This window comes from Peromyscus californicus, unplaced genomic scaffold (assembly GCF_007827085.1).
Source record: "Peromyscus californicus insignis strain IS unplaced genomic scaffold, ASM782708v3 Scaffold_19__1_contigs__length_69161282, whole genome shotgun sequence".
Taxonomy (NCBI): Eukaryota; Metazoa; Chordata; class Mammalia; order Rodentia; family Cricetidae; genus Peromyscus; species Peromyscus californicus.
In genome coordinates, this window is record NW_026294491.1 from 58235665 (window position 1) to 58253565 (window position 17901).

Sequence of the window (17901 nt, forward strand, 5' to 3'; positions counted from 1 at the left end):
GATTTGCCCAGGAGCTCCTGCTGATAGCAAGCTCTTTCTTCAGGCAAAAGAATACCCAGTTCAAGCTATAGAATGCAGCCAAGAGCATAGATGTGGAATAATACACTATAGGACCTCATGCTCTTTATGCCCAAACACAGTCTTCTATATTTTTTGTTTGAATAGAGTTGAATTCAACCAACCTTGGATTGAACATGTTTGGAAAATTCCATCTGTGTTGAACATGTACAGACACTTTCTGTTCGTCATTATTTTCTAAACAATACAGAATCATAATTATTTATGTAGCAGTTACATTACATTGACTATTGAGAGTAATAAAAGTGACTTAAAGTATGTAGGAATACACGTATAGGTTATATGTGGATGCTATGCTATTTTATATAAAGGACTTGAGCATCCTTAGACTTTAGAATCTTCTGGGACTCCTAGAACTGACCCCTGAGTGATGACGTCAGCTAGCCTTTGTCTCCAGTCTGATCTCTGCTCACCGTCTGCCCTGCAGAGGTAGCATCATCAGAAGAGGAGGTGTGCAGGGAAAAGGGGGCAGAGTGGAACAGGAAGAGAGATGAGATAGAAGGAGACTCCATGTCTCCAGCCCAGGCCTCCAAACTTTCTATTTATCAGTTCGTGTGTGCGTGTGCCTGTGCGTGTGTGTGTGTGTGTGTGTGTGTGTGTGTGTGTGTGTTTTCCAGGGCATGAGTAGAGGTCAGAGGACAATTTTATAGAGTTGATTTTTTCCATTTACCTTTATGTGGGCTCCAGGGATCGCACTTTTATCTTGAGGTTTGTGTGGTGAGAGCATTTACATGCTCATCCATCTCCCTGGCCCGTCCAGCCTAGGACTTCAGCTCTTCTAAATGATCAACAGTAAAGCCTGCAAATTTGATATGTTTGGTTTGGTTTGGTTTGGTTTGGTTTGGTTTGGTTTGGTTTGGTTTTTCAAGACAGGGTTTCTCTGTGCAGTTTTGGTACCTGTTCTGGATCTCACTCTGTAGACCAGGCTGGCCTCGAACTCAGAGATCCGCCTGGCTGAGCCTCCCAAGTGCTGGGATTAAAGACATGCACCACCACTGCCTGGCTTCGATATGGTTTTCATCACAGTCCCACACAGTAAAACTAAGTTCCAATACCATCAAGTTGTATCCATGTGACTGTATGAATAGACATTGGTAGGCTATGATTTGAATCCTTATAGTCGGATTCTGGGGGTCCTTGCCCTGACAGTACATGGTTTTCTTTAATATTTGGGACCATCCGGGATTGCTTTTTTCCCCACATAGATTCCTGGGCCCCAGCAGGACTTCATTCAGCAAACTTTGTGTGGATAGAGTTTCAGAAATTGAACAGCATTTCCCACACACAAAAGAAGTTTAATTAATGACGATATACCACTTCCCATCTTTATTCCAACCCCAGGCAGGTCACAGAATCTCCTCAGTCCCCACTGTCTTCTCTTGTGAGTTATGGGCAGGCAGGACTGTTTCTAGTTCAGAAACTGTGACTGTGATTGCAATTTACTCTTAAAACCTGTGGTGAGAGCTCACCGGCTAGCCCTCTCCATGTCTCTCTGTCTTCAGATACCTCTGTTGCTGAGAAGATGTTGCAGTTGTCACTGTATTAATATCATTTGATCTACAAACGGTCAGTTTCCCTGGGAACTAGATGTCCCCTACTGCGATGTGTTGAACTCACGGGTCTCCCTAAAGCTCTGGTCAGGTCTCCAACCTCTCAGATATTTTTAGCTTCTGACTTCTTGGTCCTGCTAGAGATAAGGGGCTTGTGGGTAATTTTAATTTTCCTTACACAGTCTAAGTTCCCAGTCATGCCTTGACGGCTTCCATCAGGTATCCTGCACCACTCACTAGTAAGCTAACCCATTTCTGGCTTGCACTGTTGGTAGTTTTTAAATTTTTTAACTCCCTTTGGAGAAAGGAAAGCAAACAAGTCTGTCCACTTGGTGGAGAGGCTTCTCAGTAAGAGGACCTGAAGGACTTCCCATTGGGTGTGAGGGAAATTGCACACGCCATCCGCCATCCGGGGAAGTGGACCAGGAAATCGCTTCTTGTTTTTCAAAAGGCAAACGAGGCTCCGGGGGATGGCTCCGTGAGGCTAGAAGTACAGCACGGGGAGGCTAAACTTGAGCAAAGGAGTGGCCGGTCCTGTTCACAATGAAGCCTGCCCCGCTGTTCCTTGACTGTCTGTGAGGTTCCCCAAGAAGGCTGCGGGGCCAATGGCCCCGTAGTGAAAAACAGAGCAGCTTCTAGACATCTGCTGAGAACAGGCGCCTGGAGACAACAGTGGTGGACAGGTAACAATTTCTTTCTTCTTCTTTCTGTAGTCTGTGTGCCTTTGCAGCAAGACCTCTGACAACCTGAGGCATTTTGACATTCCTTCAGCGGCGTCCCAGTCATGGTAGCTTAGATCACTCAAGATCATTGGCTGTTGGAAGTTCCCAGCAAGGCCGGCTCAGAGGGTCTCCCTCCAGTTCGCCGGGATCCTTCAGGATTCTCTCTTTAGTAGGGATTGCTTTCCTGAATCCGCCCAAACTTGTCAGGAGCACTGGTGAGCCGGTACCTGTCCTGATAGCCACGCAGCGGTGGTGGTGGCCTGGAGCAAGGGGAGGTTGCCTTTGAGGAGCTGAAGGAGTTCTCAGACAGTGCTTGGGTGGGGCAAAGAGCCTCCTGGCCACGGCTGAGGAGGAAAGCAGCTTATGTATTGCTCAGTAAAAGTGTGTGGGACCAAGAAGCAGTCAGACTTGCTTTGAATGTTGTAGAAAGCAGGGGAAATCTCTGTGGTGTATGGTTTTTGCTGTTGTTGTTTTTGTTTTAAAGAAAACCAGGCTGTGCAATTCCACCATAGCTCTTTGTCCTTTCGAAAGGACCCGATGCAGTTGTTTGTTGTTACTGTTTTGTTTTTATTTGAGACAGGGTCTTGTGTCTTGCTACATAGCCCTGGTTGGCCTGGAATTTGCTATGTAGACCAGGTTAGCCTCAGACTTGTGATCCTCCTGCCTCTCTGTCCAGAGCACTGGGAAGACAGGGTGAGTCATTTTTCTTCTAATTGCATAGGAATAAAAGGATGTATTCTTATTGTAGAAGACTAGCTCTTGACAGTTTTCAAATATTATACCACCTCAATTCACGCTTTTTCTCCTCTCCCCCACAAATTATATCGCCACGTACTCTATATGGTACCAGTTAAAGGCTTATTTTTTGTTTTCTCTGGCTCTTAGAGTAAGCCAGGATGGGGTCTCACACATACTCAATGTCACAGTCTTGTGATGATACCTAATATCTCCTCCATGGAAGGATAACGTGACTCACAAGGAATGTGCACAGCTCACTAGAATTTAGAAAGTGTGAAAAAATAGTACATTTCTTTTTACTATTTTGTCGTTTTGTGTTACTTTTGGCTCTGGTACTTAACACGACTTAATAATATTAACGACAGCTTCTCCAGGATGAAACGTTAACAGTTAGTAGTTTGGGCGTTTCCTTTGAACGACATTAGAAGGAGTTAGCTTTCTTCTAGAAATAAAAAGGGGGAACGATCAAGAAATTAACTGGCTATACAGATCGATCAGTCATTCGATAGCTAAATGGTTGACCCAAGGAGGACTGGGTGAAGGCAGGGAGCATTTGATTTTTACTTGATGGATCATCTTCCAAATATTTTAATCTTCTGTAAAAAAGGCGACCTTCTCTCTTTGCCCCAACTCTGTGTGATCTCTGTTCCCACAACAGGGGTGCCAAGAGATCCACAAGGCTGGGCCAGAAAAGTAGCTAGGTAGAGAAATGCAGGTGTATTTCAAAAAAGGATGCATCCCTGAAGAAAAGATGAGGGACGGTGTGCCACAAAGGCTAAGGACCAGGCTTTGGGATAGACACTACCACTTTCTGTGTGAACTGGGTATATTGTGTAATTTAGCTAGGCTTTGGTTTTCCCACTATACAAGTAGGGGATAATGGTGGTTTTCGTAAGATAGGATTATAAACAGATAAAACGATAAAAGAGTAAGGAAAAAATTGCAATGAACCAGTCCTCAGGGATCATAGAGAATGGGAGGGGCCTTCAGAAAGAAGAAACAAACAAGGAAAAATGAAAAACCCCTGAGAGTAACAGCAACTCACTCAGTTGTTCGTGTGTATTTTCTTGATGTTTCTGAGACTTCTGCACCCCGAAACCGAAGGTCACTTGGGACTGCTGGACCCTGAGACTCTGTCTTAGGCCGTCTTGCTCAATCTGCCTTCCGCAGTCCCCTTTTCGGAGCTGTTGCTAATCTAATAAATCCTCTCACCCACTGCGCTGACCTCGGGGTACACCTGCTAGCCCCATGCTGCACAGAATGCAGCCACATCACTGGGCACCACCTGGTGCTCAGTGGCAGCATGTCAGGGCAGTCAATGCTCACACAGGCAACCCCCTTCTGAGTGGTGAGGCCGATCCACCTCTGCTAGGTTTCCGTTCAGTCTCTTGCGTTCATATATAACTTCTGCATCCTCAGAAGACACCCATACCTCTTCTTTCACCATGCCGCAGATAAAGCTGACCTCTGGCGGATTCCTGTATTAGTGAGTAAAAGCTGAGAAGTGCACTAACATTTCCAAGAATCCGAAAGTGAAGCTAACTAATTTGTCCAGCTTTACACAGTGACTTTCTGGTGGGTCTCTGAGATGAGAATTCAGATCTCTTTTCAGCTCTTCAGCCCACTTCTTAACTAGGAACGTGAAGATGAAAGATAACAAAGAATTGGCGTGATTATCTTGAGTCTATTAGCTCTGCAGCATGCTTTGCTGGGGACTGGGAAACTGCATCCCATTATTGCATCATTTGGATATTTGCAGACTAGAATACCTGCTGTCAGGTGCTGTCATCCCAGGAGCTTCCCAAAACCAGAGCGAGGTCCACACACTTCACTGTTGCAGTTGGATCAGAACCTTTCTGGAAGGAACCTGTGCCATGTGTTGTTTGTTTTCAGTCTCCCCAGTGGTTCCGTTATGCCCCCGAGGCTGAGAGTGGAAATCTTGGCTGTAAAGGGTGGAGTGATTAAAGTGAGGTACAGCGACATTACCTGGTTATGGTTCTGAAAATCTGGGCCTGTCCCCAGCTGTGAGCGCTATGAGTTAGAACCCTGGCAGGCAAGGATGGAGAGGACGATCCTGTCTCCACCCAAAGTGGCATTGTCTTTCCCATTTAAACTGGAATGACCCCACTGACTTGACACAGATACATTAGCGCCTGCTTCTTGCAGACCTTGCGGAGTCTGATTAAATGTCCTAGTAAACAGGATATGCTCAGTTAAATGCATGAACTGGCTGTGCGTGCGCACACCGTAAATGCACAAGTGATTTACCAGTGTGTTTCAGTTCACGTTGTTTAACTCTGGCCACCACCCTCAAAATAACTGAAAGCTTGCTTATTTCCTGAAAGATAGTAATAAAAATAAAGACTTTAAAGTCACAGCCTGGAGAATCAGGTGTCCCAGAACAGCTTGCTAGGTTTCACAGGATTAAGAACGCAGGCACCCTTGTCCTGTAATTAATTCCTTTAGACTCTTAACATGAGCTGAGTTGCTAGTATCGAGAATTTGGGTGACATGTGTTTATGGAGTGCTCACTGTGTTCCAAGCACCATGACCATTGTTTTGTGAAGACTGCTCTTTTTTTTTTTTTTTTTAGTTGTGCCAACAGGCCTGTGTTATTGTAATCTTTATTTTTTTATTTTTTTATTTTTTGGTTTTTTTCAAGACAGGGTTTCTCTGTGTAGCTTTGCACCTTTCCTGGTACTCGCTTTGGAGACCAGGCTGGCCTCAAACGCACAGAGATCCGCCTGGCTCTGCCTCCCGAATGCTGGAATTAAAGGCGTGCGCCACCACCGTCCGGCCTGTAATCTTTATTTTATAGAGGACCAAATATACAAAGGTTAAATAAATTGCTTAAGGAAAAAAAAACTAATGTGTAATAGAGTCATAATTACATTTCAGGCCGTCTGACTTCAGAGTTCATGTACCGAATTATTGGACCACACTCCAAAAACCACAACACGGGTGCTAAGAGATCCACAAGGCTGGGCCAGAAAAGTAGCTAGGTAGAGAAATGCAGGTGTGTTTCAAAGAAGGATGCATCCCTGAAGAAAAGAGGAGAGATGGTGTGCCACAAAGGCCAAGGACTCAGGCTTTGGGATAGACACTACCACATGCTGTGTGACCTGGGTGTATTGTGTAATTTAGCTAGGCTTTGGTTTTTCCATTATACAAGTGGGCGATAATGGTGGTTTTCATAAGATAGGATCATAAAGACTAAGTGAGCCTGATGTGTGTGGGTGTTTAGCCTTAAATCTAGTCTGTAGACGTGCTTGATAAAAGGTAGCGGCGGTCATTGTTATTGAGTAATTAAAAAAAAGGGAGGGGCCCAAAACAATGCCCCAAGCTCAAAAAGGAAGAAAAATAGCTTCACAGTGGTCAAGACCCAGATGAGGAGACACTCAGAGGTGGCAATGCATCTAACCCATGTTTGCTGTTCGTATTTGCTCCATGTTTTGTAAAAGAAGTCGCAGTAAAAGCTTGTGAGTGGGTCTGTCTATATCCAAATATCCTGGAGACAACTTTGGCTGAGCTGGGTTTGCGTTAGGTTTCGGTGGTTGGTTTGTTAGATGTTGCCGAGGCATCCATCCTCAGGACATCTGAAAATGTTGGAAGTGCTTGAATTAGATGCAGTGGTGATCTAGAGGAGAGCTCCGCCAGAAAAAACTTAACAGTTGCTACTGTGTAGGATATATGGTCAGGGAAAAGGGGAGGGGCATTCAGGAGATTACAGCCACCGTCCAGATGTGACTGGGTAACATCCAACTCCCTCAAAAAGGAACATGAGCTCCTCCGGAAGTGTCATCAATTACCTAGTAACTGCTTGTAACTCCTTACCCCTGTCTGCTTCTTGTGCCCAAGAATAACAGTAGGGCTGTGGGCCTGTGTATTTGGAGAACAAAACAGCAGAAATCGAATCCAGAAAGAGATGGTTAGGAGAGACTATGGACACACAGAAGACAGCGGATTTGATTCTAGCTGAGCCAAATTTAGACCCAGATGGAGATGGTACAGCTAGAATTATGTACCTAGTATCTAGCAGATAGGCCAGGGCAGAAATAAAGCTTGGACTGTTCTCACATAAAACCACTGTTCAAACTGTGGAACTAGACAAGCTCCCCACGAGCAAAGGTGTCAAGGTAGAAAAGCCAAACTGGAAGGAGAGGCGTTTGGCAAGACTCCCGTCCTGGGGGTTGTGGTGGATGAGAAAGGCGAGAAGCAGGGGAATAGGGTTAGGAGAAGGGATGTCACAGAGAAGGGGACACAGGTAAGGAACCAGAGGCAGCCCCGGTGAGACACATTGTCAAGTTCTTTTTTTTATAAAATACTTATGATAATAAGCTCTACAGTCACATGGTGCAGATTAATACATCTTGGAGCATTAAGGTCTTATAGTTACACCTGGAGAGAAAAATGAAATAATTATGTTTTCTTTTTCGGTTTTGTGTGGCATAGTTCTTATCATTAAAATTCAACAGTATTCATAATGAAAGAAACAAAAATGAAAGAGAATTAAGATCATGACCAAGGGTAGCCAGACCACATTGTAGGTGGTATGGCCGGGACTGGAAGGAGCAGCTTCTGAAGGCTAAGATGGCCCTGTAACGATGTACATGCTGGAATATTTTATTTGTGTGTGTGTGTGTGTGTGTGTGTGTGTGTGTGTGTGTGTGTGTGCGCGCATTCACACATTCCTGGAGGCGTGCATATGCATGTATGAAGGCATGTATGTTGAGGATAAGTGTCTCCCTCTAGGTATCTTCCTCAGTCACTCCCCACCTTATTTTTTGAGCCAGGATCTCTCATTAAACCCGGAAGTCACCAATTTAGATAGACTTGTTGGCCAGCAAGCCACAGGGATCCTTCTAGCTCCACATAGTGTTCTAGAAGTTTCTGCTGAGCCTGGCTTTTTAATGTGATGCTATAGGATTGAATTTAGGTCATCTTCTTGTGTGCACAGCAAACACTTTACCAACTAGACCAGCTCCCTAGCTGAACATGTTGAAATATTTTAAATTACATGACAGAACACAACAGTTCTGATTATCCACAATCCAGGATTGGAATAGTTAAGATTGGGCCCAGCAGAAGACTCCAGACTGCAGGGTTAGCCACACATCATTAGTGTTATTTAACTACTCACCCAACAGCAGTAAACCTCCAGGACTGTGAAGCTTAAACCCACTCCTTCTCAATCTAGCCCTGTGGCCAACCACAAGGTTACCCCTGTCTGCAGTTGGAATGTCTACTTGACATTGTTCTCTCTGGTGCAGGGAAACCCCTTTCTGTGAAACATGGAAGCTATGAGATAGAATAGATAAGAGTTCAGTTAGGAACTTCGTGTTTTCTTAAAGATGCTAATCTCCGCTTGAAGGTTAAAATCCCCTGGTGACTTAAAAGAAGGCAAGAAGCCTAGAGTTATCAAGAATCAACACATGTGTAGTGTGTTTTGGAAAACTCCATCCCATTGTGTACAAATAAATGCTCCTCTGTAATCAGATAGTCTCCGAGCTGCTGGGACACAATGCTGCCACAGAAGCTTATTTCAAGGCAAAGGAAAATTAAATAGGAAAAAAAATGTTCTTCAATAGAATCCTTTAATTGGCATTGTGTTTCGTGTTTGTGTTGAATAAATATTTACTTTATAATCCTGCATGTGCCAGGGATGAGTCACCGTATTAAATAAGGTCAACAGAGATAAGTCTTATCGACTCCGCTGTTGTAAATACAGGTCTGTTGGGAGCCTCTTAAAGCTACACTTAAGGATTTTGAATCTGCACTTCTGTAGTTCTGGAGGGAGGTTACATATGGACAGCATCCCATCCTTATTGCGTCCTCAACCATCATGCAAACGAATGTAGACTTCTTATTTATTTATTTATTTATTTATTCTTTTCTGTTTCCTCTTTGTGTGTATGTGTGTATGTGTGTGTGTACATGCACTTTCGCATGTATGTACAGATGCACACACACACCTTCTTATGTCTACAGAGGCCAGAGGTCAACACTGGTTATCTGTTTCCATAGCTCCCTACCTTTTTAATTAATGTTTTTGACTCACTGACCCTGGAGCACTCCATTTGGCTAGACTGACGAACCACTAGTGATCCCCAAGGATGCTGCTGTCTTTGTCTCCCCAGAGCTGGGATTATAGGCACAAACAATCTTGCTTAGTTTTCTTACATGGGTGCTAGGGATCCCAATTCAGTTTCTGACATTTGCACAGTGAGCATTCTCCCCAATAACCATCTCCCAGCCCAAAAGTTGTTTTCTCTTTGTTCGCTTTCTTACAATTCTTTCTTACACATCTTGGTAGGATAGGCAATTGCTCTGACATTGAACCACATCCCCAGTAAACAAAGAAATAATCTCAGAGTGTAAAGCTGCTCCTGAAATGAGGCACCATCACCCATTGCCCATCATCTAGACAAGGAGCTTTGTTTTGTGTTATTCTCTCTTGTTGAGGTCATAAGTGAACATACTATTTTTAGTCTAAGTCTTGATTTTGGTAAGGATATGTTTTCAAAAAGAGTCTAGTCTCTACCCTAGAACAAGGACATAAAAGGTATAAAGAGACAGCTCCTAAATTACTTCCGAAGGGTATAGCAGCATGTCTGGTTAGTGAGACTCAGGCCACGTTGAGTTAGAGGCAAGGTTTCCCTTGATATCACCCTAGTTTAAAATATAATTTGTTCAATTCATAAAAAAGAGAGCTATGGATACAACATTACCCAAGTATGCAGTAAAGACTGAAGGACCACCACTCCCTTGAGGCCATTGTAAGCAAATTCTCGAGTCCTGTGCTCGCCATCTCTAATTCCTTACCTCCGACACACTCTACAACTCTTCCCGGGATGATTACCACCTCAATACCCTAATGAGACCTCTATCCTTGTTAACAGACCATCCTGTCTGAAGTTCCAATGGACACCCTCAGTCCCTCCTTCATGGACCACTCATCATGGACAGTGTTGACCACATCCCCTTTCTTAATGCCAAAGCTTCCTGGCTTACATCATTTTCTGCTAACTTGTTCATTGCTTTAGTTTTCTATGTTTGTTTTTGGAGACAGTTTAACATGTAGCTCAGGCTGGCCTTGAACTCAAGATCCTCATGCCTCAGCTTCAAAAGCACTGGGATTATAAGTGTGCACCAACATGGCTGGCCTCTTTCTTTTCCTGCTACTCAAGTCTCATTCCTAAATACCTGGATGCAATCATCCTCTTGGCCCGGAGCTGACTGGAATTCTGCAGAACTTGGTTCCAGCCTTCTCTCCCACATGACTCTTTATGAAATCTTAACTAATCCTGTGGTCGAAATTGTCAGGTCTGTCTAGCCTGGCTTCTGTTCACCTCCCAGAATACCTGTCTTCTGCTCTTTTAATGTCCAGGCACTCTGACCCATTTATAGCTCCTTAAATGGACTGTGCTTTCTCCTACCTCAGGGCCTTTGCACATGATGTTTTTAACCTGGAACCTCTTCTTCTTATTCACCCTCTCACACCCCCCTAACCTAAAGATAATAAACACTGTGCCTGGGACACCTTCCACAGACCCAAGATTGGGTCAGGTCTTACTTAGGGGTGTTTTGTTTTTCCAGAAAATTCAGCATACTGATAAAATGATCCACACTGAATTTAGGCTTCCTACATTTAAATTCTTACTCAAAAGTTGTTTAAGCCCTGTGTGACTCAGTTAATTTTAGATCACACTGTTAATTAGAAAGCATACCTGAAACCCTTCAGTGAGATTGTTATAAAGATGAAGTGATTAAATATAGTTGGTTCGCAGCATTGGGTACATAACAACTGCTCAGGAACTGTTAATACTACAGTGACCTGAGTAATTGATTATTTAATGACATCTGTCTGCTTCATTAGACTCCAAGCTCTATGGAGACAGGACCCACTCTCTTGGTGACCGCCACTTCCTTGAGCCCAGCAGAACACCTGGTACTTGTCAGGACCTAATAAATGGACACATAAATAGATGGGAGAGGGAATCATGGCTTCGTGGAACAATCATGTCATGCAGGCGGGAAGGCCCAGGGCCTGCATAAGTGTGTGTAGGTGTTCAGGGAATAGGACTATTTATAGCTGCATGCATCAAGGGACTAGAATTAGGAGGCAGCCTTTTCCTGGACATAGTGGGTGGGTAAACTTTGAATGTACAGTGACTGCTGGGCCTATGAGATGAAGATTAATGAACCAAGTAAATGGCAGGATTATCTTAGTTTGCCAAACTCTTAAAATAGTTTGCTGATAATTGTTACCCTCCACCCTCAAGATTGGTTTTTGTTGGAATTTTGGCTTTTGTATGAACACTGGAAAAACTTCTTGCACTATTTTAGATATTCCTATATCAGCTAACATTAGTAGAAGAAATATGGGGAGTACTTATTAAATACATTATTAAAAAATAAAAGCCAGTTCATGGGGGCCTTGGGTACCAGTGAGAGTACTTTTATTTTGAAAATCATTAAGAGCTAAGCAGAGAAGGCCTAGAGAGAAAGGTGCTTCAGAAAGACTTAATCTGGGCCAAAGCAAAAGGGTCACAGCTATTGTTGACATGGTACACAGGTCAGGAAGGGAGGCTTGGGCCAGGTCTCACATCAGAGGGGGTGACTTTAGAAGTTAATCTGTAAGATTGCATCTGAGATGCAAAAAAAATGTAAGGAATTGTACATGTTTCAAAGTCACAGACTTCCCAAGGCCAACTGCTGTAACTCAACTTGCAATCATTGAGTCCTGACAAATCCTTGCCTTATTTCATAAGAAAACTCTGACTCAGAAGATAAAGTGGCCTGCCCTGCATCACACGAATAAATGCTGGCAATATGAGGCTAGAATTCATGTTTCAGCTGCCTTGTGCATTTTGAGAAAATTTTCTATTTATTATTGTTGCTATTTCACCAAGAAATTAGATTGGCTCAAATGCCCTTTCTCTGGTGGACGGGTCTCTTGGTAATCAATTTGTCCACTATCTGGTACCAGCAGTGTGGCTCTGAGCCCTGAACAAAGTTTCCACTTCTATATCTGGAAAGTAAGTAGGAATAATTTAGTAGTCTCACCAAGTTGTGGATGGTAGAGGGGATTAAATAAGACAATCCTCCTTTTTTGTTTTGTTTTTTTTTTTTTTTTTTTTTTTTTTTTGGTTTTTCGAGACAGGGTTTCTCTGTGTAGCTTTGCGCCTTTTCCTGGAACTCACTTGGTAGCCCAGGCTGGCCTCGAACTCACAGAGATCCGCCTGGCTCTGCCTCCCGAGTGCTGGGATTAAAGGCGTGCGCCACCACCGCCCGGCTTTGTTTTGTTTTTTGAGACAGGGTTTCTCTGTGTAGTTTTGGTGCCTTTCCTGGAACTCACTCTGTAGTCCAGGCTGGCCTCGAACTCACAGAGATCTGCCTGGCTCTGCCTCCCCAGTGCTGGGATTAAAGGCGTGCGCCCGGCAAATCCTTGCTGTGAGATAATGCTTTTGTACACTGATTTAATAAAACACTGATTGGCCAGTAGCCAGGCAGGAAGTATAGGCGGAATAACCAGACGAGGAGAATTCTGGGAAGAGGAAGGCTGAGTCAGGAGACGCCAGCCCACTGTCCAGGAAGCATCATGTAATGGAACACAGGTAAAGCCACAGAACATGTGGCGACATATAGATTAACAGAAATGGGCTGAGTTTAGGTGTAAGAGCTAGTCAGTAGGAAGCCTGAGCTAATGGCTGGGCAGTTTTAATTAATATAAGCCTCTGTGTGTTCACTTGGGTCTGAGAGCCTGTGGACCAGGCGGGACACAGGAGAACTTCCAGCTACAAATCCTCTTATTTCCAGAAATGATATCTCGATGTGTAGCTGAGGCTACCTTTAACACATGGTCTTCCTCTTATTTCCTGAATACTGGAAGCCTTGCACTATGGTGCCCAGAGGGTATCACCCTTACAGAGAGCTTAACACACACTGGGTTGTGGTAAGCTACCGTCATTGGTAGGGATTGTCATCTCCATCACCTCCTGCAATTATCCAATGTCCTATCCACATGGCTCACCAGGATGTAGGGAAATATGATTAGCTGGGTTTTTAAGAATCATCAGTAACTGCTTGAGTTCTGATTGTCTCCACCCCTAGCTGGTTGCGAGATGAAGTTAGGTTCCTAAGCTTTAGGAACCTCATCTGAAAAACCAAGATGGCTGAGTGTATTTGGTGAGGGGCAGATGGGAGAACATGGGAAGGCAGAGCTGTAGGGAGTTTACCATGCCAGTCATTTCAAAAAGAACCCCACAGTGACCCTGTTGGGAGCATCCTGGCGTCCATGTGACAGTCCATGGAATTATCAGACAACCTAGATGTGACCATTTTATGATCAGGAGTTGAACTCTGCAAGAAACCTGTTTGTTTTCTTCTCTCTTGCCATTTCCTCATCCGTAATAAAATCAGAGTTAGCTGGGACCACTGGTGAGATTCTAGTAGAAGAGTCTGTCTTCAGTGCAGGGTGTTTCTCAGGTTTGGGCGAACAGACTGGAGCTTCACTGTGCCTCTCCTGGTGCATAGCCACTCTGCAAAAGACCATTGCTATTGACAGGCGAGGAGCCAGACATGTCATGGTCCGCGAGTTGCCGAGAATAACCGTGACTTATTCCTGGAATATGACATCAGCCTCCACTTTCCTTTTATCTGATTCTTAAAACTTCATAGACAGGAAGACTGAGTCTGAGGTGACCGGGAAGTTGCTCAGCACGATGGGGTTAATCCTGGGAATTAGAGCACAGTTCCCATGATCAGCTAGCTCACACAAATAGGTGGCTTATAGTAGAGTGTCCAATACGCTAATTCATTAAGAGGAAGATCGGGAATGACAACAGATAATTTTCTTGCTCCTCTGCGTCTCTTAGTCTTTGACCTTCACTCCAGGGATGTGAGAAGCAATATGCATTTCTAGGGGCATTACAACCGAAGGCACCGTGGCCACACATGGCCTTGAATGTGGGAGGCAGCTCCAGGTCTCAACTGGATCAGTGTGGATAATTTTGTCACTAGCTGAGTTGCAAAGCACCGGCTGGATTCCTCCTGGGTGAGAACTCCTGTGAGCCAGAGGGCAAGTGAGATCAGGGGCAAGGCTGGGAGGATCGGCAGCTTCACACATCTTCCCGATGAAGTAGGAACCTCCATCGCTGAAGGGGTCTCCAGCTGGCACCGTGTTCCCTGTGACCAAGCCCCTGCCTCACGACTTGCCAATTATTTGGAATATTGCTTTCCCTTCAGAGTAATGGTTTTCTCCTCTCTTCCAAAGGAGGCCTCACCTTTGCAGTGTAGCTGACAGTTGTCCCTCAGTCCAGAGAATATTCGTAGGAAGAGTCCTGTCTCTTTGGAGACACACCACACACACACACACACACACACACACACACACACACACACACACACACCCCGAATGAGTCAAGCAATGTATTATATTTTTCTCCAAATGTCTCAACAGAAAGAACAATGTCTCCTTTACTAAGAACAGTCTCAAAGGAGGCTAAGAGGTAGAGAGAGATGGAACTGTAATGGCCACTGACCTACATTAGTGCATCAGATGTGACAATTTAGGGACATTATAATTCACCATAACTCTAACACAAACAGGAAAGATTCACTGAAGCATTTGGGAAGTAAAGAGCAGAGCTTTCCTCTAGTCCCCCGCCCCCACCCATGCCTGAGTCCCTCCCTAGGCTCTAACTTGTCTGTTATTATTTCTCACACCCTTGATGAATTGCCTCACTGTGGTGCGGACCAGTGTAGAACATACTCTGCTGGGACCTGAGAAAATTAATTCACCTGCCGAGGGAGTCTCCTGTGGAGATACAGGATGGACTGATTCGTCTTAGAGATAGCTGCTATCAGCAGACTTCATCAGCCTATGCCCAGATCAAACATAAAGACTAAATAATGTATCTCTACGGTTTCCCTGCAGCAGATGCATCTGGCCTGGGGCATCTAGCCCCATAGCTGAAACTGCAAAGCATTGTCCTAAAATCACTGAGCTGAGGAATTTAAAAAATGCATTGATTGCCTGATGTGCCAACTGAAACATTTCACAATGCCGTGTGTTTCCCTCTTTCTCACTGGGGAGGAGGGAAAGGCAGTTGGCTCTTGACTGACATACAGTTCTTCCTGGCACATGCTTTGGCCCTCATCCGTGTGGCATCCTGAGCCTCTGGTGTTCCCTGCAGCTCCCTCCTGGCTGCCCTCTGCCCTCTTTCACTGACCATTGGGGTGACAACCGTTGGCGTATTCACCACGCTTTGATATCTCCAATTCTTTTCTCAGGAGCTCTTCCTGACTTTTAATCTCATCTGTATCTCAGGAAATTCTGAGAGAATTAAGGGAGGAAGTATAATGATCTCCACTTTACAGGTGAAGTATTAGGGTCAAGAAACAGGAGATTTAGTCCAGGATACAGGTCACAATAATGTCCTAATCCTGGTCCCTAATTCAAATCTTCCATCTTCATCTGTGGCTCTTTTCAGCGGCACACATCATGTGGGCATAGAAAACCCCAGTGAGAGGGCCGGGCAGGTGGCTCAGCGGGTCTCATGCCTGCTGTATTACCATGTTGTTCAACCCCTAGCACCCACGTCAATGCCCAGTACAGTCTCCAGCATCCATAATCTCAGCACTGGAGAGGTAAACAGGCAGGTCCTGGCCTGGATGACCAGCCAGTTGAAGTGGATAAGCTCCAGGTTCAATGAAAGACCTGCCTCAGGATAAGGTGGAGCACTTCCTGACATTGACCTCTGACCTCCTTACGTGCATGCATAGGCGAGCCAACCTGTGTGCACACTGCACGTGCACACGAAGTCAGAAAAGAAATGAGTCATTTTTCTTGATTCCTGGATGTACTTGGCTTGAGTTTATTGCTCCGATTTTCAAATACAAGAATGATTGATTTGGTTATAAGAAAGCTCCTATATGCATAACCAGCATTCTACAGAAAGCGTTTAAAAATTAGCATGTCTGATAGAATACTTTATGGCATTAATATCATATATGTTTTTTACAATGATATAAATAGTCTTATAAAGTAAAACTGGCATTTTTATAACTAAATACTAGTAAGTCCTAGCCTATTAATATGGTCAAAGGGTAAACTGAATGGGTTGCTTTCAGAATTAAAATTAAAAAAATAGGTTAAGATAGAATAGGGTAGACATGGAAATATCAAAGTGCAGTGAATGTAGCAAAAAGCGAGGCAAGTTTCCTGAATGCTTTCATGGTACAGTCTATGTAGTGGACTACATGAAAGAGATTTTCCCTGTCTCTCTGTGCAGATCTTGGTATGTGAGGTGTGCACAGGCCACGCTGCAAGCACAGAGACTAGAGGACAACCCCAAGTATCTAGCCTTACCTTGTCAGAGGCAGGGTCTCTTTGACGTTCACTGCTGCGTACACCAGGCTAGCCGGCCGGCAGCTTTCGGAGATGCTGTTCATTCCATTTCCCATCTGTCCACAGCAGCTCTGGATTTATAGATGGTGCAGCCTCACCTGGCTTTATATGGGTGCTGGGGATGCAAAATCCTGTTCTTACGTTTGTGCAGCAAGCTATTGGCACACGGCACCATCTCCCAGGCCTGACAGTATCTCCTACTAAACGGTCCATCTCTTTTTTCTTGCTTTCTCTCTTCAGCCTCATTTTCTCCTCTTGTTGATTCATCCCACTCTTCTTCACATGTGCAGGAACTGAACCCCCAAACCTGCTACCTTTGTTTTACTTATTTGCATCAACACCCCCAAACCCCCTCCTCTCCTCATCCTCCCTGACATGTTTATGTCCCCACCGAGACAAAGCTTGTTCCTCAATTTGATTGTCTGTGCCCTTCCCCTCTATTGAAAAGTCCTGTGTGATGTGGCTTTCAAGACAGGGGGTGGCAACTCTTTCCTTGTTTCATAAATCAATTGCTATGTCTCTAAAGCATCCTATTTCCATTTCAGGCAAAACAACTCGAATCTGAAGAGATGAAATTGCCAAGGATAGCCACGTTCTGCTTCGTGCTTATTGTGATCTGTTCTTCTGAAACGACGTTGAGCGTGACTACGCAGCCCATTGTTCATCCTTCGGTGAGTAAATTCACATCTGCAGTCATTTCCCCATGGCAGGTCTTTGATTTCCTGGTACGGTTGACATCAGAAAACAGTTCTTTTTAAAAATGACTGAGGAGGGGATTTTGAGGCGGCGCTTCAACCTTCTAGAGTCGGAAATCAGTGGTAGTGTGATCAGGAGATCACCCAGCTCCCTCACTAGACTGCCATCTCCATGTCCAAGCTGGCTGGTGGGCTTCATCCGGCCAAGGCAAGCTATAAATACAGATCAACCCGAACTTGTAAATTTACTTAAAACAGTCAACATAACTTGATTGCATGGTTCTTGACGGTAACCTCTGTAGATGACATCATGTTGCCATCTCAGAAATGCTGGAGACACCCACTAGGCTGAGGCTTCATACTGTAGCTAGCAGTGATAAAGCAGATTTGGAAAGCCGAGCAGAAAATGTGTTCTCAGAGGACTTTACCTGAGCGTCAAACTGCAGCGCAGTCCAAAATCCTTTCATCTCTGTGTGTGTCACAGTCAAAGCTTAGCATCGCCAAAGGACCACGGCTAGTGTCCAAGATTCTTCCCCAGGAATAATGCAGGTCATTTGTCTTTGGAACATCGGGAGGCATTTAGTTAAGTGAAGAGAGGGACACGTATATTGCTTCATGCGGGATTCTTTATCCAACTTCTCCTTACACCAGAGGCAATGCCATTGCTGGCAGGGAATAAGACATGCAGTTCTGCATCTTCTCTTCAT

At 44.5% G+C, this 17901-nt stretch overlaps 1 protein-coding gene across 4 annotated transcripts in view; it reads left to right on the forward strand.

The window, feature by feature from the left end:
* Window positions 1–17901, forward strand: part of Adgrf5 (adhesion G protein-coupled receptor F5) — a 97108-nt gene that overhangs the window by 25076 nt on the left and 54131 nt on the right. The window contains exons 1-2 of one of the 4 annotated variants that reach the window (XM_052745386.1): window positions 2023–2311; window positions 17045–17170. In XM_052745386.1, the coding sequence (XP_052601346.1) occupies window positions 17069–17170 (102 nt within the window). In that variant the 5' untranslated portion in view covers window positions 2023–2311; window positions 17045–17068. Of the gene's footprint in view, window positions 1–2022; window positions 2312–17044; window positions 17171–17901 lie in introns of those variants that run through there. The other 3 variants (XM_052745384.1, XM_052745387.1, XM_052745385.1) reach the window with 3 other exon arrangements.